Raw genomic sequence first — 22412 nt, 5'->3', positions numbered from 1 at the left:
TAAGATGGAGAAAATACTACATATTAACTTCTATTTTTAACTGAGACTTGAGAACAAGTGGTCATTTTTCAAACTGGGGGTGAAAGAGCTTGGTCCAGCTGGACATATTTTTCTAGTACCCAAGGAAAGAAATGTGTGAGAGCCCCTAATTTAATCCACCGTCTGCAATGATGTGGAACAGAAGCCAGGAGAGGCTAAGGGACTTGTCCAAGATCACAAAATTTCATTAACAACAGATTATCCCTCCCTTGTAATATATCACATTCAAAAAGATGGGCAAGCAGGATAGTAGGGAATATTCACAGTGATTATTTCTGGGCGATGGAGCTTGTGGAAGATTGCAATCTCCAAAGATAGCCATGTCAACACACCCACAGCAGTACATACCCCATCCCACTCAGTCTTCTTACTCAGGACTCTCCTGAACCAGGTGGTGGGCAGGAGATCTGCCTTCCCTCCCCTCGGTCTTGGCAGGATCTTTTTGGCTGTGTCCAACAACAGAACATGGCAGCATGGACGATGCAAACTTCCAAAGCTAGGTCATAAAAGACATTATGTCTCCTGCCTGCCTCGTTCTTGGGACCCAGCCACAATGTTGTAAGGAAGCCCAGGCCACGTGAGGAGGACGCTTGTGGGTGTGTATTAAGTATGTCTTTTCTTCCGACGTTTTGATATATGGGGCCTTTTGGACCATGGGGAGACTGCCCCTTGCAGAGTGGATATAGTAAACCATCCCTAGAGCTAGTAAACAATTCACCTGTGAGCACACCTTGCATATGCAAATCAACCCACCTGGAGGCCACACCTCCCCACCTTCTCTGTTGGACTTTTATACTCTAGGCTAGTATTTCCTGGCCCCATCACCCCAGTAAAAGTACCACACGAATAGGGACAACCCCTACGCCCCAGAGCCCACTGAAATGATTCAAACTAGCCAATACCAAGACTGCTTATACTGCCTCTCCCATTCCTTCCCAGGAAAACCACAATAAAGGCTCTGGCCCACATTTCCCCCCTCCCTCTGCCTCCTGGCCCACCCTGGTGCTTCCCTGTGTGGCCCTGCCTGGTATCACAGGCCCCCTTCTCTTGGGAATCTGTGAGTAACAAACTATCTTTTCAGTGGCAGTCATCTCCTGATCTTTTGGCCTCACTATACCTGAATAATAATAAAATCTATGTTTTAAAGCAGAGTGTTTGGCCAAGCTCCCCAGTGAGGGCTATAGTTGGCTCCCAGCATCAACCACCATGTGAGCAGATACACCTTCAGATGAGTCTCCGCTCCAGCTGAGGCCCAGATTCTGAATTCCTGACTGACAGAAGCCATGAGAGGCATTGATGATTATTTGTTGTTTTAAGACTGTATTTTAGGGCTTCCCTGGTGGCGCAGTGGTTGAGAGTCCACCTGCCGATGCAGGAGACATGGCTTCGTGCCCTGGTCTGGGAAGATCCCACGTGCCGCGGAGTGGCTAGGCCCGTGAGCCATGGCCGCTGAGCCTGCGCATCCGGAGCCTGTGCTCTGCAAGGGGAGAGGCCACAGCAGTGAGAGGCCCGCGTACCACAAAAAAAAAAAAGACTATTTTAGGATAATTTATTATACAGCAATAGACAGCTAATACAGGGTTTTTACTTTATACTTTTCTAAATATTCCAAGTTTTCTACAACGAACAGTGGCTGCTTTTATAAAAAGATTCGACCAATGTTATTTTTAAGAAGACAACTGGGCAAGCGTGAGGCATCTTGAATTTTTATTTATTTAAGTTCTTTCTACTCCACTGGAGACAATCACATTCACCAGCAGGGTTATTCTTCTTAATACAAATGTTTATCAAATATCTTGTTAATACAAAAATGGCAAAAATCTCACAACCACAGAAAGGGTCCAACACCAGCAGGACAGTTTTTAAAAGTCATGCCATAAATGCCAATCTCAACACTGTAGACACGATAGGTATATAAAAGTCAGTAGGAAAGACAATCAGAGCTCCTGTTCCCCCCTCAAGAAAGGCCTTAACAAGCAGCAGGATCTACGCCTGCACAGAAGTAGGCAGATTCCTCTTGAAACCTGGTGGCAACGAGGCCCCAGAAGGACATTAAGAAGATGCCTTCACCTGCTGCCCCAGAGCTCAGCCCTCGGGAGCAAGACAGCCCAGCACCATGGGAGGAGGAAGATACAACACCTAAGGACCACGACCTGGATCCCAGGCCCTGCCCCGCTGGACCACCCTGGGCAAATCACTTAGCCTCTCTGAGCAGTCTCAGTCTCCTCGTGTAATATGCAAACAGTAATTTCATCTTGCCAGGTTTTGCAGGGAGAAATATATGAGAACACGGATGAGAATGAGCACGTTTGTGATTGTGTGTATCTGGCCTGTTAATTATGAAGAGGGGACGGAACACAGAAAAGCGTACATAGGGTGAAGGCTGCAGCCCGCTGGTAAAGCAGCTTCCAAAAACGTTAAGCTCTGGTGTGCAGCCTTTGCCGATTTCCACGGTGTAAATATTCCCACCCTGACCAGTCTCACACGAGCCATGGTTTAAGGAGTTTCCAAGTTCCTGAATACCTAACATTCGGTCTCCAGGGCACCGCACACATGTAAAGCACACCGGTGCCCTCAGTACTTCTCACCTCCCACCAGCGGTTGACAGTGTCAAACAGGGTGGCGTCGGCATCCCTGCAGCATCCCCTCCACAACCTGCACGCACCTCCCTCCTGTGCCACCAACCAGACCACCTGTAGGACAGAAACATGCCCCCTCCCTCCCCCACAGCTCACACCTCACGCCAGGGTTGACTTTTCCTAACCTCCCAGATAATCCAGCTCTCTGGCAGCACCCAGGCAGGAGGTTCCTGGATGCCCAGACTCCCTCGGGGACAGGGACAGTGGCCAATTGTAGGAAATCATCAGCCCAATGACAGCAGGAAGGTGGCGGCCAGGACTGGGCGGCCCGAGAGCAGGAAACAAATTTCACCTATCGTCTTCGTGTGGCCTAAAGAAAACACATTCATGAGTATGAGGGAAAACTTTATGTCCAAAGATCCTCATCACAGAGCTGTGTTTATCACCTGAATTAAAAGCATGATTAAAGAAATTGTGCTGGGCTTCCCGGGTGGCGCAGCGGCTGAGAGTCCGCCTGCCGATGCAGGGGACGCGGGTTCGTGCCCCAGTCCGGGAAGATCCCACGTGCCGCAGAGCGGCTGGGCCCGTGAGCCATGGCCGCTGAGCCTGCACGTCCGGAGCCTGTGCTCCGCAACGGGAGAGGCCACAGCAGTGAGATGCCCGCGTACCGAAAAAAAAAAATTGTGGTACACCCGCTCAATGTAGACTTTTAAAATAAAGGGCTTGAAATAATAAGAAAAAATACTCAGAAAGTTAAGAAAAAAGGTAGGGTGTAAAGGTGTCTATAGCAAGAAGAAAACACCAAAGTTTAAAAGTACACATTGAGTGGAGAGAACAGAAAGAAAAAGGTGAGTGGTTGGTTACCTGAGGCAGACACTGCCAAATATTTTCTACCTGTCTAGCGTTTTCTGAAATTTTTATAGTAAGCATATATTTTTTCCAAAGCTTTTATTGATACTTTATTTTAAATGTATTTATTTTTGGCTGTGTTGGGTCTTTGTTGCTGCACGTGGGCTTTCTCTAGTTGAGGCGAGCAGGGGCTACTCTTCGTCACAGCGCGCAGGCTTCTCATTTCAGTGGCTTCTCTTTGTTGCGGAGCACGGGCTCTAGGCACATGGGCTTCAGTAGTTGTGGTGCGTGGGCTCAGTAGTTGTGGTTCACGGGCTCTAGAGCGCAGGCTCAGTAGTTGTGGCACATGGGCTTAGCTGCTCCACGGCATGTGGGATCTTCCCGGACCAGGGCTCGAACCTGTGTCCCCTGCACCGGCAGGCGGATTCTTAACCACTGCACCACCAGGGAAGTCCAGTAAGCATATATTTTTATAATGAAAACATCTTTAAGGAAACAACCCCCTTCCAAATCACTTGAATATGCACTCCTGCAAATGAGTCTCAGGGTCCCTCCTCAAGGCCACCCTGACATGTGAAGACCTTGTCTGTTTCACTGGGGTCCTGTCTCCTTCACCCTAGGGGCTGCAGACCCACTCAGGGCAGAGGCAAAGCTCGCTACAAACTTGAGTTGGAAAAACTAGCCCGAGAGCCTCCCGGGAGCGCTCCGAGGTATCTTCCGATGTGCAGAGACACCAAGAGTAAAGGCCAGGGCGGTCAGTGTCCCCGCGGACCCTGGTAGTGAACTTGCCTCTTCCGGCCCCAGATGTAAACGGACCAAGACTGCAGGAGGCTCCCTCGCCAAGCCTTCCCAGCCTCAGAGAGGAGGAGGTGGGCACGAAGCCAGACGAAGCTCAAAGTCGCCCGTTCCTCCCAAGCACGTGTCTGAGCACCTACTAAGCATTGGGCGCTCTGCTGGGCACTGGGCATTGCCAACAGTAGACAGCCACGGGGCCTGCTCTCAACATCGAGAGGGTACCCCAGACCACTGCTCACACCCCTCCTGCCTCTCTGTCCTGCCCACGTCTCCAGGTTCAGCTAAAATGGGCTAAAATTAGATAGCACTGGTCTATGATAACTACCGCTGACAGAGCGTCTCCAGATGTAAAACAAAGGGGACAACTCCGGATCCAGCCCTGGTTCTTAACAACATTTAGTCTGGGCCCACGGGCCCCCCAAGACCCTTCCAGGGGGTTCCCAAAGTCAACCTGTTTTCATCATGATCCTACAACATTATTTGCCTCTTTCCCACTCATGCTTTCATGCAAAGCTTTCCAGAGGCTACAGGACAGGTGATGTCAGAAGCCAAATGCAAAAGCAGACGGGAGACTCCGGTGCCCTCCATTAAGCCAGACATTCAAGAGATTTGCAAAAACATAAATGATGCTACTCTTCCCCCTAAATCTTCTTGTGTTTGGAAACAATACGGTTATCTCTAATAGAAAAATGTTACTTATGTTAACGTGTAATGAGTTTATGAATTAATAGGCATTTTAGAATACTGTCAGGTTTAATTTCTCATCCTGTATGATGAATGTTCATAGATAGAGCCCATAAACAAAAGTTCTTTGGTGTCCTCAGTGGTTTTTAAGAGTTCAAAGGGGGTTCCAAGACCAAACAGTTTGAGAACCACTGATCTACCAGCATTATCCAATAGAACTTTCTGCCACGATGGAAATGATCTATGGCTACGCTATCCAAAAAGGTAGCCACTGGCCCCGTGGGGCTATTGAGCACTTATGATGCGGGTAGTGTGACTGAGGCACTGAACTCTTTGTTTTATTTCATTTTAATTGACTTAAATTTAAAGAGCCACCTGCATTTAACAGCTACCATACCGAACAGCATTGCTGTTGACGATGTCTCTTATTTCTCTGTCCATTCGGGATTCTTTATTTCTACTTTCCCTTCACAAGTTACTTAACCTGAGCCACAGTCTCCAAATCAGTAAAATGGGCTCATACCTACCTCTCAGAGTGACGGTAAAGACCATGGAAATCACACAGGACTTGGGACTGAGCTTAGGAAAAATCAGTGACAGGTCCCAGTTTAAGGAATGGCCTTGTGTATAAACACAGGCTGCTGGGAGGGTTAACGTGAACCCACATGAAAAAGAGACAGCGAAAAGCAAAAGCAGTGGTTAGGTCCCCAGCCCCTGGACATGAGTTCTGTCCCCTGGAGAACCTCACCACTAACAAGCAGGGCCGGGCCTCAGAGAAGATGAGCTCCAGAGCAGGGCTTCTGGAACCAGTGTCCAAACCACCCGGGAGTTTGCTGGAAGTTCAGACTCCAGAGTTCCAAGTGCCCTTCCACCATGACCTGCTGGCTCAGCATTCCGGGGAGTGGGTGGGGATCTGGGGTCTGCAGTTTAGCACCGCCCTGGTAGTTTTCTGGCCAAACCCTAGGGCTGAGAACAGCTGCTCTGACTTCTTCCAGCAAAGACGTGGCCTTGGCCCTGCAGTTAACAGGACAGAGGGGTTCCATACACCAATTGCAAGCTCCATTTTACAGATGAGGAAACTGAGGCACAGAGAATGAGGACTGGCCGGGGGCCTTGCACACAGGCCAGTGTAGGGCTGGACTGGCTCCAGATTCCTGAGACAAAATTTCTGTGTGTCTCGGTGACAGGCCTGACCGCAGGATCCTTCCGAGCTGCATCCCTGGCCAGCCTCCGAGAGGAACACCACTGGGAAGCAGGGGGCAGTGGTGTGCTGGGCCTGGCTTGTACGCATTTCTTCCCGACGCATCTTCAGGAATGTCAGTCCCGTAGGGTGAAACTGGCCATTGAGGGGGAAGGGGGGTTGGTATTTACACCATGGAAATTGGCTGCAGGCCAGGGTGTGGATTTTTTTTGTTTGTTTTTAACTATTGTTAAAAATTTTAAGCGTGGCTTTCCTCCCTGGAGGAAAGACTTGGGGGTAGTGGGTTTCCTTGGAAGCAGGAGATCTGCTCAAGGGACGTGACGGCTGGGGGTTAGAGAGTCCTGGCTTCAAAGCTTCGCTCTGCCAGTTCGAAGCTGGGTGCCCTTGGGAAAGTCGCCAAACCTCCCCGTGCTTTGGTTTCCTGCTCTGTAAGACCAGCCAGTAATCCTCGCCTCACGGGGTGGGAGTGAGGGTGCATGTCCGTCAGTGGATAGAGCATCTCTAAAGCCACTGGCACAGAGACTGGTCCCCGGGAGGAGCGCCCTGCAGGTAAGCCCCCGCCTCCCTCAGCTTCCTGCTCCTCCCATAAGTACACCCGAGCAGGTGTGCACATGTGCAAGTGGCTGCTGGGGTTTCCACGGGCACCTTCCAGACCCCACAGACCCCGCGATGCTATTCCCAGAGGCTACATCTCAGCATCTGGTTACACAGTACGTGGCAGCAAATTTGACAGGTGCCTTTCTGACCAGGCCACGAGACCCATCTCCCGGCCTCTGAGCTCCACCTGCCCCTCTGAGCACCCGTGGTGCCTGAAGCCAGTGTGGGTCTGTGGGCTGCCTGAGCAGCCCCTCCCCGTGTTCCCCATGGAGGCCTGGGTCCCAATGCCGCGGCTCAGGCAGAGCTGCAGGAAAACATTCAGAGCACTTCGGCTTTGGCAGACAGGTATGGAAAAAAGCTGGGTAAGCTGAAGCCCAGGACTGCCACCTTCTAAGTCACCCTACTGTGCGGGGTACCGTAGAGCTTCAGATCCACGCCCACCTGCAAGTCCCATCTCTGTCCCCCTCTCCACCAGTGCTTTCCTAGGATTCTCTCCCAGCCTGAGCCCGAGGCTGATGGAAAGAAGGATGCTCAGCCCTGTTCCCAGCATACGTTCAATTGCCAATCAAGACAGAAAGGCAGCTCTGGTCTATGATATTGATTTCAATCCCTCCCTGGCCTGAGGGGCTGGTGGTGCTAGGGACAGCCCTGAGCAAGTCCTGCTCTGGGCCTTTCAGGGAAACCCTGCCCTGGGGACCAGGCCTCCACCAGCAAGCGTGCCTGCTCTGGTTTGTCCCGACCATGGCCAACGGACTAAGCAGGTGGTCAACTGCAGGCCTGGCCGCCAGCACAGGGTGCCATGGGAGGTGTGCTGTTGAAATGTGAGCCTCTGCCCCACCCGCTTCACCTCCAGCCTCCGCATCAGCTCCCACCCCTCATTGCGCCCCGGCAGTGCCCAGCTCAGGAGCACTTGCCAAAGTGCCTGGAATGTCAAACAGGCCAGTCCGCTGCCAACTGCTCCCCTGGCTCCCTGGGGCAAAACAGCCACCATGCTGGGTCAGCCTGGCACATGACAGCTTCAAGGAAGATGGAGCTGGCGGGCATCTGAATTTCCAGTGTCGTGACCTCTCCACTCCACATGCCCAGGGCACAGCCTAGAATGCTCCTGGGACAGGTCGTTACCTAAAAAGAGACCAGCCTAAGGAACATCTTTTCCTTTCCTGCAATGTTCGTGATATATTTGGAGGTCCAGGGTCTAGGCTTGGATTAAATGGAATCCTGGGAAATTCACTCTCAGAATGATGCTGGGGAAGAGAGACAGTTCATGGGAAGCAGGTCCTGAATTGGAATGGGGGTGGGGGAGTGTGGTCAAGGCTGCACAGAATACCCAGAATACCTTCCAGTGTCCTCACCAGACTGTCCACAGTCAGAAATTCCACCATTAGTGATTCATTCCTTTGGGCAGCACAAGCTCTGTCCCCTCATTATCATTATCAGGGGTTGCTTTCCAACCAAGGGAGCTAATTAGGATACCAGGCCTGATGTTTTACAGTCATTAACTTGCTGAATCTTCAAGCAACCCTGCAAGGTGTAGCCTTATCACACCCATCTTACAGCAGAGGACACTGAGGCCCAGAGAGGTTAAGGAATTGGCCCAAGCCCTCAGCAAGGGGGCGATGCCGCAATTGGTCCCAAGTCTAGCAAGACGCAGTCCCTCCCTCCAGGAGCTCCTGGGTTGGGTGGCAGGTGCAAGTACTAGGGTGACAAAGGACAGGGCTCCGAGTGTGAGCAGGTGAGCCCAGGGGCTTTGGGGAAGCAGAGGAGGGAGACCCTTAGTCAGAGGAAGGTCGGAAGTTCTTCAGTGCTGATGCCCGAGTAGGGCTTTGAAGGATGTGTAGGAGTGAGTTGGGTGAATGACGGGTGAACAGAGTCCCCATCAGAGGAACTGGCACCCCAAAAGGTGTGGGAGATAACAGGGCAGGCTGTCTAGGGGAAAATGTAAGACCCAACACCCAGGAGGAGGAACAATGAGACGCAGGGATCAGAGGAGTTCAGCGGGGGCTGGGGGGCCAGTAAAGAGAGCCCGGGTCAGTGTCCCAAGCACCCAGCATTGGCCCTGCCACAGGGCTTTGGTCCCCATCAACCCCTTGATGACGGGACTGTCATCTTGGCCTGCCATGGTGCCATGCTTTGGGAGCTTTCCTAAACAGCATTCCAGAACCCACGTGACCCCTCCCCACCTCAGGCTCAGGCAGAGGTCAGGTCACAGTGTCCCTGCCCCCAACCAGGGGCAAGCCTTGCCCTCCAGCCTGTCCTTCCCCCACAAAGCTTCCCCTCCCCCACCCAACTCCAACCCTGACCCCAAATGATGAGAAGTACTTGGTGGGCTCCACAGGGCAGGTGTGCAGAACAGAGGCAGCTTCCAGACACACAGGCAAGAGGACAAAACATCCCCAAGGCATCTCCCAGCTCAGAACCCGCCTGCCTGAGGAATGTGTTGGATGATTCAATACCGGCTTGGATATGGGATTCCAGATGCCGGAGTCCTGAAATACCCTGGAATGTATGAGAACTAAGCATAAGGCATCTTGTCTTTATCCACTTGACTCTGGTTGGGAGTCGTAGAATGAAGCCTGTAGAATGAGACAGATCTTGACCCAGAGAGTCTGAGATTCCAGGTCAGACCCTGGATCTAGGCCTGGATCCCTCCCAGTAAATGTCCCTGTGTCAGGTACAGATCCCTGGCCCAGCCCTGGGAAGGGGCCGAGGATAGGCCCCTGGAAGCCTTTTCTTTGGGCTACTGGGGGATTCAGAGGTTGGGGTAACCCAGTCACTCTGCCCAGATCCCTATCAGATTAGCCGAGGCCTTCTCTCTAGGGCTCATCGGAGGAGCCTCCAAGGGCCGCTGATTGGCACCCGGTAAGAATCTGAACCACAAACCCTAAACCGGGAGCAAGCAGACAAGTTCCTGGGGTCTGCTTGCCCCTCCCCATTCCCACCCCACCCCCAATGAATGGCTCTCATAATTTCTCTGGATTTTTCGGCATGAGAAGAAATGGCCAAGTGACAGCTTTCCCATCCCCAACCACTCATTCCTCTGCACTGAGAACCAGCTACGGTGCAGTAGAACGACAGGGGCTGCTCTGGGTACACTTGCTCTCCCCCCACGGGCCCAAACTGCCCCCTCTAGGGGATAAGCCTGCTCCCTGACATGGAAACACTGAACTGGTCTGGGCATGACCCCAGTGCAGAGCACACAGGGCAAGCAAGGCAAAGAGGTGCCATCATGAGTGCCAAGTCGATTGGTAGCGGCTTCCCAGAGCAGTCTTGGGAAGGATCCTGATACCACGCCACGCTGCAGTTGATTGGTGATGTCTGCCACGGTCGTGGATATTCACCATCCCTGATCTACAAGCTGGGTGACTTTCCCTGAGCAGGGGACAATTCCCCAGCCAGGACTTTAATAGCAGAGAAGGAGGCCCTGGCCACCCAGGTATAACTAACCCACTAGACTCCCTGATAGATTTCTCAGGACCTTAGGAAGCTCATATTGGCCCATCATTCCTCAATTGGCCAGGACCACGTCTGCCCCCTTTTCTGACGATGTTGTATTAGGAAACATTTGTCTAGAATAGAAACACATTACGGGGTTAATTTCTCCTCTATAAAAATGACTAAATGCTTTCTTTCTCACCTAGGACCCAAGGGGTGGTCTGGCTGTCACCAGAAGTAACCTTGGACCCATCTAAAAGCTCTACCCATAGGAGGGAAGATGGGGGGCCTGGGCGCTGGGCTCTGGGCTCAAGTTCACAGAAACACTCCCTGTGATGCTCTGCTCCAAAAGCCTAAATGTCCTGTGCAGGCTGAGCCACCTCATTTGGACACCTTGGCCTGCAGGGTGCTGGGCAGATACAGGTGCCTCCAGATGGCATAGTAGTGGGTACCAGCACCAAATGCCACAAAGAGATGCCAGATGGCGTGGGCAAAGGGGATCCTCCCGTCACTCTTGAAGAACACCATGCCCGAGCAGTAGAAGACCCCTCCGGTCACCAGCTCCCAGATGCCCTCGGTGTTGGGCTGTCGGCAAGGACAAGGGTGAGCACAGGTCAGATGAGCAGCCAGTAAGATCAGAATCACCCAGCCATTCCCCCACCACCCAAGGCGAGAAGACATGTGGATGGTGAGGCAGCCCAGAGCCCCAGGTGGGGCATCTCAACACAGTGATGTCATCAATTCCCCCCAAATTCATTCTCCAGGGTAACACATTTCTATCAAAATCTCAAAGAATATTTTATAGCTTTGTTATCTATTCTAAAAAGCAATATATCTGGGTGTATCCCAAAAGAAGTGAAAGCAGAGACTCAAACAGTTACTTGTACATCCAAGTTCACAAAAGCATTATTCACAGTAGCCAAATGGTGCAAGTAACCCAAGTGTCCATCAAGAGAAGAATGGATAAACAAAGTGCTATTCATGTTGCTTTATACAATGGAATATTATTCAGCCTTAAAAAGGAAGGAAACTCTGACACATGATACAACATGGATGGACCTCAAGGATGTTATGCAAAGTGCCATCAGCCAGTCACAAAAGGACAGATACCATAGGATTCCATTTATGCGAGGTCCCTGGAGGAGTCAAAATCATAGTCAGAAAGTAGAAGGGTGGCTCCTGGGGGCTGAGGGTGGGGGAGGGGAGTTAGTGTGTAATGGGGACAGAGTTTCAGTTTGGGACGATGAGAAAGTTCTGTGGATGGATCGTGGTGATGGATGCATGACAAGGTGAATGTACTCCATGCCCCTGAATTGTACACTTAAAAATGGTTGAAATCATAAATCCTATGCATATTTTATCACACTTTTTTAAAGTAATACATACTCATGGCGAAAAATTTTAGAGAAAAATGAACTGCAGCAAGAAAAAGGCAGCAGTCCCAGCCCTCTGAGGTGCGCACTATTAACACCTGGGTTTTTGTTGGTTACGGGGCCTCAACGAACAGGACGGACAGAGGGAACAGGGAGTAAGAAGAGCCCACTGCCCCCTCTCCCTGAGCCCGCTTCCCGCAGGTATCACTGCTTACCACCAGTAACGGTGTCTGCCGGTATCCTTCTAGAATTGTCCAGACACACACGATATACCTACGGTCTGCACTTCATATACGTGTACGTGTGCAGAGGAACTAATCACCTTAGAAAAGGGGGCTCGCACCATCCCTGCCGTCCTGAGACATCAGTTCCACGACAGAGTCTTGTGGAGATCAGACTACGACCCCACGTGGAGATCCACGCCAGTCTTTGGAACAGCTGGGCAGTATTTCATTGAACATACGTATAGTCACGCACCCAGTTCTCAAGAGGTGATACCTGAGTATTAAGGACATATTACAGTAACACTTCCCAGTGCTTACTATGTGCCAGGCCTTGTACACAGTGCAAGGGGCCTTACGTGAGGTATCTAATGCCATCTTCACAGCAATCTCACGAGGCAGGGTGACTTATGTGACAGGCATGGACACACGCCCATGACAACATGCCAAGTGAGAAAAGCATGTTGTAGGACAGTGTGATCCCATTTTTGTAAAAGAAGAACAAACAAGTCAATATGTCCGCATATCCACATAGACTTGCCTATAGATAAAAAATGGAGGGAATTCTCTGGCGGTCCAGTGGTTAGGACTCAGCGCTTTCACTGCCAGGGTTCAGTCTCTGGTCAGGGAACTAACATCCCGCAAGCCGAGTGGTGCAGCCAAAAAAAAAAAAAATGTAAAAGATACACAACGAACCATTAATGGTGGTTGCAGCAGGGGCATCACATTGGGGAGAAGTTGAGAGGGGGATTTCAGCTCTTTTATACATTTTCAGACAGGACTTATTTTTTGTAGTGAGTATGGATTTAAATATACACTTACAATATATGTATACATGTATTTAAATTATGTAATACATAATTTGATGGATATTATATAATTAATAGATATAACTTAAACATACATATTTAAACAAGTAAACTTGGCGGGGGGAAGGTAATCTGTAAAAATAAATACAAATCACAGGGAAAATGTTGAGTAGGAAAACTAATGGGGAGAGATTTCACTGCCAAGTATTAAGATGCAACAAAAGCTAAAATAAGTAACATGGTTTGGTACTAGTATAAGAATAGGCCAACTTGTGACACAGACCCACATATACATATATGAAGCTAACATATGATAAAAGGAACATTTTTAAATGGTAGATAAATAACTGCCTAATCATTTGGGGAGGAATCGCCATATACATAAGAAACGGCGGTGGGAATACAGAGTTTAAAATTAAAAGTTAAACCGTAAAAGAAACAGGAGAAAATATAGGTAAATACTTATATAAACTTGGGAAACGGAAGACCTTCCTAACCATAACACTTAAGGTAAAGCCATAAAATTTAAAAAAAAAAGTGCTATATTTGACTACATAAATTTTCTTTAAGAGCTATGTATGGATACTAACACACTCAGAAATTTTTCACTTCAAAATATTTTCAACTTTAAAATAAACCGCTACTCATAGATAAGAGATTAATTTAGACAAAGATCAATGCCTCAAATATATATAATGTAATGTCATTTAAATTTATAGGATAAGTTATTTACTGGTCATTTCAAACAGATAACAGTCAATTTTAATTTGGGGGAAAAAAAAGAAATATCTATTAAAACACAAATTCCTTCAGCAAGATCTATAGGACATACGTCCTTCCTTCTTTTGAAATAATTTTATTAGCTATAATTGACACACCATAAAATTCACCCTTTTAAAGTTCACAATCTAGTGGCTTCTCGACTACATACATTTTTAACATCTGCCAACAATAATCACTTAAAAGTAAGAAACTGTTACCTGGCCTAGGGAGGTACCAGCAGGCTGAGTTGACCGTGCCCATTTGACAGAAGGGACAACTGAGGCTCAGAGAGGAAAGGGGATCCACCCACGGCCACACAAGCTGCTGCTCTTCCATGGCTGGGGCCCTGAGGCCTCTCCCTGCAAGGCTCTCTTGCTCACAGGGCGAGGTGGTGCAGCCCAAAGATCCCGATACTCGGGGTTGGGAGGTTACAGGGCCACATCCCAGCTCAGCCCCTTGAGGGCTGCATGTCCTTGGGCCAGTCACCTTCTCTCTCAGAACCTGAGCACCCTCGTTCATAAAACGGAGGTGGTCACATCCATCTCCAAGGACGCCTGGGGCGGGGAAGTAAGGTCCTGTGAGTAAGCTTCCTGCACGTCACAAGGGCTCAGGACACACAGTACAGAGGTCAACCTTCACATGTCAAGAAGCCGTTTAGGGTGTGGAAGCATCAGAGGGGCTGTCAGAAGTCTGAGACTCGGCTCTGCCTCCATGGCCACCTATGTTATTATTATAGATTTAATTTAGCAATCGGGTACTTACTCTGTTCCAGGCACCATTCTAATCACTGTCCATGGGTTTTCCTTACTTGATCCCTAAATAGGCGGGAACTGGAGCCCCGAGGGACTAACGAACTCATTGGAGGTGAAGCAGAGAGAGGAGGTGCCATAGAACCGGGGAGCCGAGCCCTGGGGTGACCTGCACGTTCTCCTGCCTCAGCCCGCAAGTCACGCTGACCCCGGGCCTCAGTTCCCTCGTCTGCCAGAGGAGAAGGTTCAACCTGACAATCTCCAGAGTCACTGTGGGTCCCCTCCAGCCAGACGGGAGGCCCCACGCCGGGTGGGGGCAACTTACCATGGAAAGGATGACCAGGGCGGGGAAGAAGCCCATGACGACGTAGCAGAGCAGCTCCACGAGCTTGTACCTGCCGGGAAGACAAGCCATCTTGGCCTCAGGACAGCCTCCGCACAAGGGATAGCTCCCCACTCGGGTTAGGAGGGGACACCCTGGCCGGAAGCATGAGAGAAAGGGACTCCGCCCTCCGCCCAGCACTCCTGGGCCCAGATTTCATCCAGTTACACCCAGCAGGTGCTGGCAGAGTTGGGTGGCCATGGGAGGGTATCTTTCCCTCTCTGAGACTTGGTTTCCACATCCATGAAATGACATTTGAGGATTGCAAATGCTGGGTGTAGCATGCCTATGGGTGCTTCCCATGCTCAACCCAGGGCAGACATTACTATTCGATCCCAGCACCTTTCCGCACAAGGCCCACGCAGCCACTCTCCATCCATCTGAGTGGCTGCACCAACTGACACCTTTTGTTTGCTGTCCCTGAAGATTCCAGGAGTCTGTTATTCCCTTTGGCTTCTCTAGCTCTGCTTCTTTCCCACACTTAATCATTCCCAGCCTGTCACTCAGCAGGATGGAAGGAAGTGGGCAGCCCTGAGAGCCTCTCCCCCTTATCCGCTAACACAGCTTTGGGAGGCCAGGTAATACCTGACATCATTCAGTGGGTCTAGGAACCTACAACGCCCATTTTTTGTTTTTTTTTTTTAACTCTTCAGACTGACCCTATGGGCTGTGGACCTGGTGGCCATCAATGGACCTGAACACAGGGATGCCAGGCACAGCTGAGCCCTCATGCTTCTGGGGTTATCCTGGGGTCTCGTCTCACTGGGGGCAGGGAGGAGGCCCTGATGGAGGCACCCCCCCGACCTGAGGCCGCTCCCCCAAGCCCTGGCTTACCGCTCATGGAAGAAGACGACATAGATGGTGCCCACAGAGGCCATGATCCAGACCAGCCATCGCATGTGCGAGGCCCAGGGGCCCAGCTCGCGAAGGTTCAGCCTGGGAGAGAGAGCCAAGGGCACAGCCTGAGGCGGGCACTGGGATCTAGCCCTCCACAGCCAGCCCGTCACAGGAACACCGACCCCAGAGAACCCCTGTCCCCGTGGCTCCATGTGTGGGATGTGGCCTCTCACGGGAGGACACGTGGAGAGACAGAAAGATAAACAAACAATAGGCAATTATTCGAGCAAACTTAGCACAACTGATCATGTCCAAGCACTGAAAGAAAAGGGCATCTCAAGCCAGTGGGCATATAAACAAGTAAAGCCTGTTTGGAGAACGTATCAGACTCGGAAGGGCACGTATCCCGTGGCCCAGGCACTCCAAGTTCAGGGCCTGGCCAGAGGAACGCTGTTTTGCGAGCACACAGAGGCACAGAAAAGGACGTTCATCCCAGCATCAGTCCCTGTAGGAAACGCCTGAAAACCACTCAAACCGGCCACCAAAAGGCGACAGGAATATAAGGTGAGGCTCCCTCCAGGCTGGTTACTAATGTATTGACTCTCGGCTCCACATTCACCCTTTTTGCTGGCTGGGTTTTTAACTGAGCTGGGCCTCATGAATTTCTTCCTTTGCAGCTGGCACAGCATCAAGTCTGTCAGTACAGGGTGATGGAGAGACTTTGCAGAAGGAACTCCTTCCTTCCTTCCTTCCTTCCTTCCGGATTCCTGTGACTCTCTCCCCAGCCTCCCGGAAAGTGGGCTTTTCTCTCCACTGCTTGGCACAGGTGGTGTCTCCAGGGCCAGGCGCCTGTGGGTCCCAGCCTTCTCCAGCCTTTGGCCTCTGTGTGTTTTCTCCAGCTGTTGGCTTAGGCACACAGCCGGGGGCCCCGGACAGCGCAGGCCTGTGCTCCGCCCCACACACATGCATTCCTGTCCAGCACACGGACTGTCTTCAACCTGTGCAGCCGTCTGCACAACTAAACTGCACGGAAACGCTCCAGATTCCTGCAGAGAGGGACTCTGGTTCCAGAAGATGGTGATTTTTCTTTTGCCCACCTCAATATTTATAACTCTGCTGTGTTTGTTTTCTGAAGCACTGGGGAAGGAAGATTCTGTGTCACACTTGATCCTGCCAGTTTTTTCCATCCTTCGTGACACGGTCCTGCCGGCCTCGTGAATCACGTGAATGACGTCTGTGTCCTCTGATTCTCTCTCTCAACCCCACATCCAAGCAACCGCCAAGTTCTGCCGACTCTTCCTCCTACAAAGCCCGCAAGCCAGGGCACATCTCCCCACCTCGGCACCTGTACCCCTCCTTCACGGCACAGTTGTGGTTCATTCCTTGTGTCAGTATCCTTGGGACAGTTGACGTCTGCATCCTCCGTGAGACTGTAAATCCCATAAGGAGAGAGAGTCTGTGTCTTTGCTCACAGCTGTATCCTCAGACACCAGCACGGGATGGGCACAGAGCCGGTGCCCAAGTGGTCACAGCCAGGGATAAAGAGCAGAAATCCAGGCATTGAATCAGCCAAGCGGGGGACAGTCAGAGGGCTATTCTAGAAATCTACATCAAGGATAGTTACGGCAGCTGAGCACAAAACCTAGCTTTACTCTAACTGGCAACATCCAAAAAGAAACCTGAGATCACCTGGCTCCCAACAACTACAGGTGATGCCTGGGGGTGACATGGGGCCATCAGGAGATGGCCTTGTGGACTGAGTGCCCAGCCATGGCTTCTGGCTTCTCCCCGCTGCTCTCAGCTTCTCCCATGGCTCCCACCTACCCACTCCAGCAGCAGCCCCTCACCCAGGACCAACAATGCTTCTCAGAGCCTCCATACGCCTGCCCACCTGGCATCCAACAACCAGAAGCATCCTGGTCGGCAGGACAGAAGCATGTCCCCTCCTCCCGCAAAGCCCAGCTGGGGATGCGGCTGCCTCTGACGATGTCTCCAGGCTGACGGCAGCAGGGCTGATTTCCTAACACTCCCGAGAGTCGCTGATTTCCTGGGGAAAGCTGATGCCGGAAACCCTGGCATCCCCCGCTCTACATCCCCTCTCCCCCACCTTCAGTCACTCAGTCCACTCAGTTTCCTCTAAATATCTTTTCCATCCATCCGTCCATCCATCCACGCATCCATCTATCCGTCCTCTCGACTCCAAGGCCACTACCACGGCCCCAGCCATCACAATCTCTCTCCCAGATCCTTGCACCAGCCTCCTCACACCTCCCTGCTCCCAAGGCATCACCTTTAAGTCCCCAAAATAAAACTACATCAATATCCTGTTTCAAACCCCCAACCACTCCTCAGTGTAGACCAGCAGCTCCCGTCTGTACCCTGTTCACCACCACACCCGCACTACAATGACCAGAGGACCGTGGAGCAATAATCACCCTCAAACGCCGGTCACAGGAGGTGAAGACCTGTGGTTTATTTGCCCAGAACACTGTCCAGCAAGCAGACTGGACGGTGACTTCTGCAATCATGACTCCACGACTCTCACCACATAATGTTGCCCGAAAAAGCAAGATCCGAAGGAACGATGATCCCATTAACATGAAGTAAGAAATCAGGCAAAACTACCCTATGATGGTAGATGTCAGGACTGCGGTTACCCCTGCGGGGCAGCGGACTGGGGAAGGGCTGGAGATGTTTTGTTTCTCCACCTGGGTGCTGGCTGCAGCGTGTGGGAACTCACTGTGAATATCCCCCGGGCACGTTTCAAAAGCAGTCGTCGGGCTTCCCTGGTGACGCAGTGGTTGAAAGTCCGCCTGCCGATGCAGGGGACGCGGGTTCGTGCTCCGGTCCGGGAAGATCCCACGTGCCGTGGAGCGGCTGGGCCCGTGAGCCATGGCCGCTGAGCCTGCACGTCCGGAGCCTGTGCTCCGCAACGGGAGAGGCCGCAGCAGTGAGATGCCCGCGTACCGAAAAAAAGAAAATTGTGGTACACCCGCTCAATGTAGACTTTTAAAATAATGTTTATAAAGGGCTTGAAATAATAAGAAAAAATACTCAGAAAGTTAAGAGAAAAGGTAGGGTGTAAAGGTGTCTATAGCAAGAAGAAAACACCAAAGTTTAAAAGTACACATTGAGTGGAGAGAACAGAAAGAAAAAGGTGAGTGGTTGGTTACCTGAGGCAGACACTGCCAAATATTTTCTACCTGTCTAGCGTTTTCTGAAATTTTTATAGTAAGCATATATTTTTTCCAAAGCTTTTATTGATACTTTATTTTAAATGTATTTATTTTTGGCTGTGTTGGGTCTTTGTTGCTGCACGTGGGCTTTCTCTAGTTGAGGCGAGCAGGGGCTACTCTTCGTCACAGCGCGCAGGCTTCTCATTTCAGTGGCTTCTCTTTGTTGCGGAGCACGGGCTCTAGGCACATGGGCTTCAGTAGTTGTGGTGCGTGGGCTCAGTAGTTGTGGTTCACGGGCTCTAGAGCGCAGGCTCAGTAGTTGTGGCACATGGGCTTAGCTGCTCCACGGCATGTGGGATCTTCCCGGACCAGGGCTCGAACCTGTGTCCCCTGCACCGGCAGGCGGATTCTTAACCACTGCACCACCAGGGAAGTCCAGTAAGCATATATTTTTATAATGAAAACATCTTTAAGGAAACAACCCCCTTCCAAATCACTTGAATGTGCACTCCTGCAAATGAGTCTCAGGGTCCCTTCTCAAGGCCACCCTGACATGTGAAGACCTTGTCTGTTTCACTGGGGTCCTGTCTCCTTCACCCTAGGGGCTGCAGACCCCACTCAGGGCAGAGGCAAAGCTCGCTACAAACTTGAGTTGGAAAAACTAGCCCGAGAGCCTCCCGGGAGCGCTCCGAGGTATCTTCCGATGTGCAGAGACACCAAGAGTAAAGGCCCAGGCGGTCAGTGTCCCCGCGGACCCTGGTAGTGAACTTGCCTCTTCCGGCCCCAGATGTAAACGGACCAAGACTGCAGGAGGCTCCCTCGCCGAGCCTTCCCAGCCTCAGAGAGGAGGAGGTGGGCACCAAGCCAGACGAAGCCCAAAGTCACCCATTCCTCCCAAGCACGTGTCTGAGCACCTACTAAGCGCTGGGCGCTCTGCTGGGCACTGGGCATTGCCAACAGTAGACAGCCACGGGGCCTGCTCTCAACATCGAGAGGGTACCCCAGACCACTGCTCACACCCCTCCTGCCTCTCTGTCCTGCCCACGTGAGCCATGGCCGCTGAGCCTGCACGTCCGGAGCCTGTGCTCCGCAACGGGAGAGGCCACAACAGTGAGAGGCCCACGTACCACAAAAAACAAACAAACAAAGAAAAAGCAGTCATCTTTATGCGCACCGACAAAACCCCTTGATTACTTGAGATGATAAAAAAGAACACTCCATTTACAACAGCCAAAAATGGGAATTCCCCAGGCAAAAATGGAACAAACCTCTGTGGCTCCCACTCCTCAGAGGCCAACGTGCAGATTCTCAGAGCGGCACACCTCCTCCAGGAAGCCCTCTTGAAGCCGCCTCTGCAGGGTGGTGCCTCCTCTGAGCTCCACGGCTGCATGCGCACAGGCCTGTGTCACCGTGTTGTCACTGTCCTGTCACAGAGCCCCTCTGCCAGCCAGAACCTTAGCGTCCTGACCCCCAGCACCGCCTGGTCACCCAGACACATTCAACAAGTGTGACTGGAACGGCCCTTCTCCCCTCACAGGGGCTCTGCAGGCTTCCCGGCTTTTCGCGTGTGACCTGAGTGTTTCTTTATTCCAGAACTTTCGAAAACCCTGAGGCACTTGCTGGGGGAGTTTATTTTTTTGTTTTTCTTTTTTAATTAATTAATTTATTTATTTATTTTTGGCTGCATTGGGTCTTTGCTGCTGTGCGCGGGCTTTCTCTAGTTGCAGCAAGCAGGGGCTATTCCTCGTTGCAGTGCACGGGCTTCTCATTGCGGTGGCTTCTCTTTGTTGTGGAGCACGGGCTCCAGGTGAGGGGGCTTCAGTAGTTGTGGCACGTGGGCTCAGTAGTTGCGGCTCGCAGGCTCTAGAGCGCAGGTTCAGTAGTTGTGGCTCACAGACTTAGTGGCTCTGCAGCATGTGGGATCTTCCCGGAACAGGGCTGGAACCCGTGTCCCCTGCATTGGCAGGTGGATTCTTAACCACTGCGCCACCAAGGAAGTCCCTTGCTGGAGGAGGTTAAACTGGTACAATCTGTGGAGGGTGACTTGGCAACAGTTAGCCAAATGAGTAAGGCCCGCTCCTGCCCCCCAGCCGTCCAATCCTCAAATTTACCCCACAAACATCAGGCTTGGCCATATGAACCTGCTGTTTCTGTAGATCAGAAAAGGTTGCCTCAACAATTTCACCTGATTTGAGCCAACAGAACCAAGCACCTATGCTGAGCGGTACAACAGCAAGGACTTTCACTGCAGCCCTGTTTGTTATAGCAAAGGAAGGGGGAGAGCCTATGTCATAAATATTCATAAATAGGGGTGGCCGGGGAACATTATACTGCTGTTAAAAAAAAAAAGAAAGAAAGAAAAAGGAGTGGGGAAATCTTCAAGGTACTAATACGGAAAGATGTCCCCAAGTCCATGACTAAGAGAATGAAAGCAAACTGCAGTTTGTACAGTATCCTTCCTTTTGTATTAAAGTAGGAAAGTATAAGTATAAATATAAGCATATAAAATATAGGCATGTGTGTGTATTTGCATATATACATATGCATATATGCAAATATGTGTCTGTACATATACTCATATATACACGTTTGCTCTTTCCTACACAAAAGCACTCCGGAAGGATACACAGGAAACTGGTACTAAGTAGTTGCTTCTAGGAAGGAGAATGGGTGGTGGGCGTCTTTTTACCGACACGCTTTTGTGCCAACATATCACCCAGCCCAACACGAAGAAATTCAAACAAAGGAAAGAGAGGACGCCAGCCCTCCCAGGGACCCGCAGAGACACTCACCAGGGCGCATAGGAGGCCGCGATGAAGAAATAGATGACCATGCGGTCGGACATGTGCAGACAATGCTCTACGGTCCTGTGGCAGAGAAGGCGGGTTACGGGCCCTGCCCTGGACCAACGGGCTTTGGGGGAGCCTGGGCTCGGGGCTGATGCACCTCCGTCCACCATGACCCCTCGGGCCTCGGTGTCCCCATCTGTGAGTGACCAGAGCAGTGGTTTTCCAACCAGGCTCCCTGTCACCCTAGGAGTTGAATGGAGACACCTCGGGGGTACCACCGAGGACCCTCCTCGCCCTGACAGCCTCCTCCCATGTTTTAATCAGAGAAAGTCTGCATTCTGTTTTATATTCTGGACTTTTTGAAAGATTTCAAATGATAAAGAATTCAGTAGCTTAAAAAAAAAAGTGCAAGACACAGACTCACAGATACAGAGGACAAACTAGTGGTTACCAGTGTGGAGAGGGAAAGGGGGAGGGGCAACATGGGGGAGGGGAGGAAGAGGCACAAACCATTACGCATAAACTAGGCTACAAGGGGGACTCCCTGGCGGTCCAGTGGTTAGGACTCAGCACTTTCATGGCAGTGGCCTGGGTTCGATCCCTGGTCGGGGAACTAAGATTCCACAAGCCGTGCAGCACGGCCAAAACACTAAATGAATAAATAATAAAATAAAATAAGCTACAAGGATGTATCGTACAATCCAGGGAATATAGCCAGTATTTTGTAGTAACTATAAATGGAATATAACGTTTAAAATAATTGTGAATCACCACGTTATATACCTGTAACTTATATAATACTGTACATCAACTATGCTTCAATTAAACAATAAAAGAAATTCAAGGACCTACTGCACAGCACAGGGAACTATACTCAATATTTTGTAATAACCTATATTGGAAAAGAATCTGAAAAAGAATATATATATATACAAACACATATACATATATATGTATGTATAACTGAATCACTTTGCTGTGTACCTGTTAACAAACACAACATTGTAAATCAACTATATTTCAATTAAAAAAATAAAATAAAAATAAAAATGGAAAAAATGAACTTAAAAATGCATACTCAGGGCTTCCCTGGTGGCGCAGTGGTTGAGAGTCCGCCTGCCGATGCAGGGGACACGGG

The 22412-nt window shown here is 50.7% G+C and overlaps 1 protein-coding gene across 1 annotated transcript in view; it reads right to left on the bottom strand.

Moving 5' to 3' along the window:
* Positions 1-9872: 9872 nt before the first annotated feature.
* MMD2 (monocyte to macrophage differentiation associated 2) overlaps positions 9873-22412 on the bottom strand; it is a 52601-nt gene continuing 40061 nt past the window's right edge. The window contains exons 4-7 of the mRNA XM_007447085.1: positions 21278-21352; positions 15307-15408; positions 14416-14485; positions 9873-10761 (exon numbers count right to left, since the gene is read on the bottom strand). Of these exons, the coding sequence (XP_007447147.1) occupies positions 10558-10761; positions 14416-14485; positions 15307-15408; positions 21278-21352 (451 nt within the window). The 3' untranslated portion in view covers positions 9873-10557. The remainder of the gene's footprint in view (positions 10762-14415; positions 14486-15306; positions 15409-21277; positions 21353-22412) is intronic.

The sequence above is a fragment of the Lipotes vexillifer genome, unplaced genomic scaffold, assembly GCF_000442215.2.
Source record: "Lipotes vexillifer unplaced genomic scaffold, Lipotes_vexillifer_v1.1 scaffold625, whole genome shotgun sequence".
In the NCBI taxonomy this organism is placed as follows: domain Eukaryota; kingdom Metazoa; phylum Chordata; class Mammalia; order Artiodactyla; family Lipotidae; genus Lipotes; species Lipotes vexillifer.
This window is presented reverse-complemented; position numbering and strand designations above follow the sequence as displayed.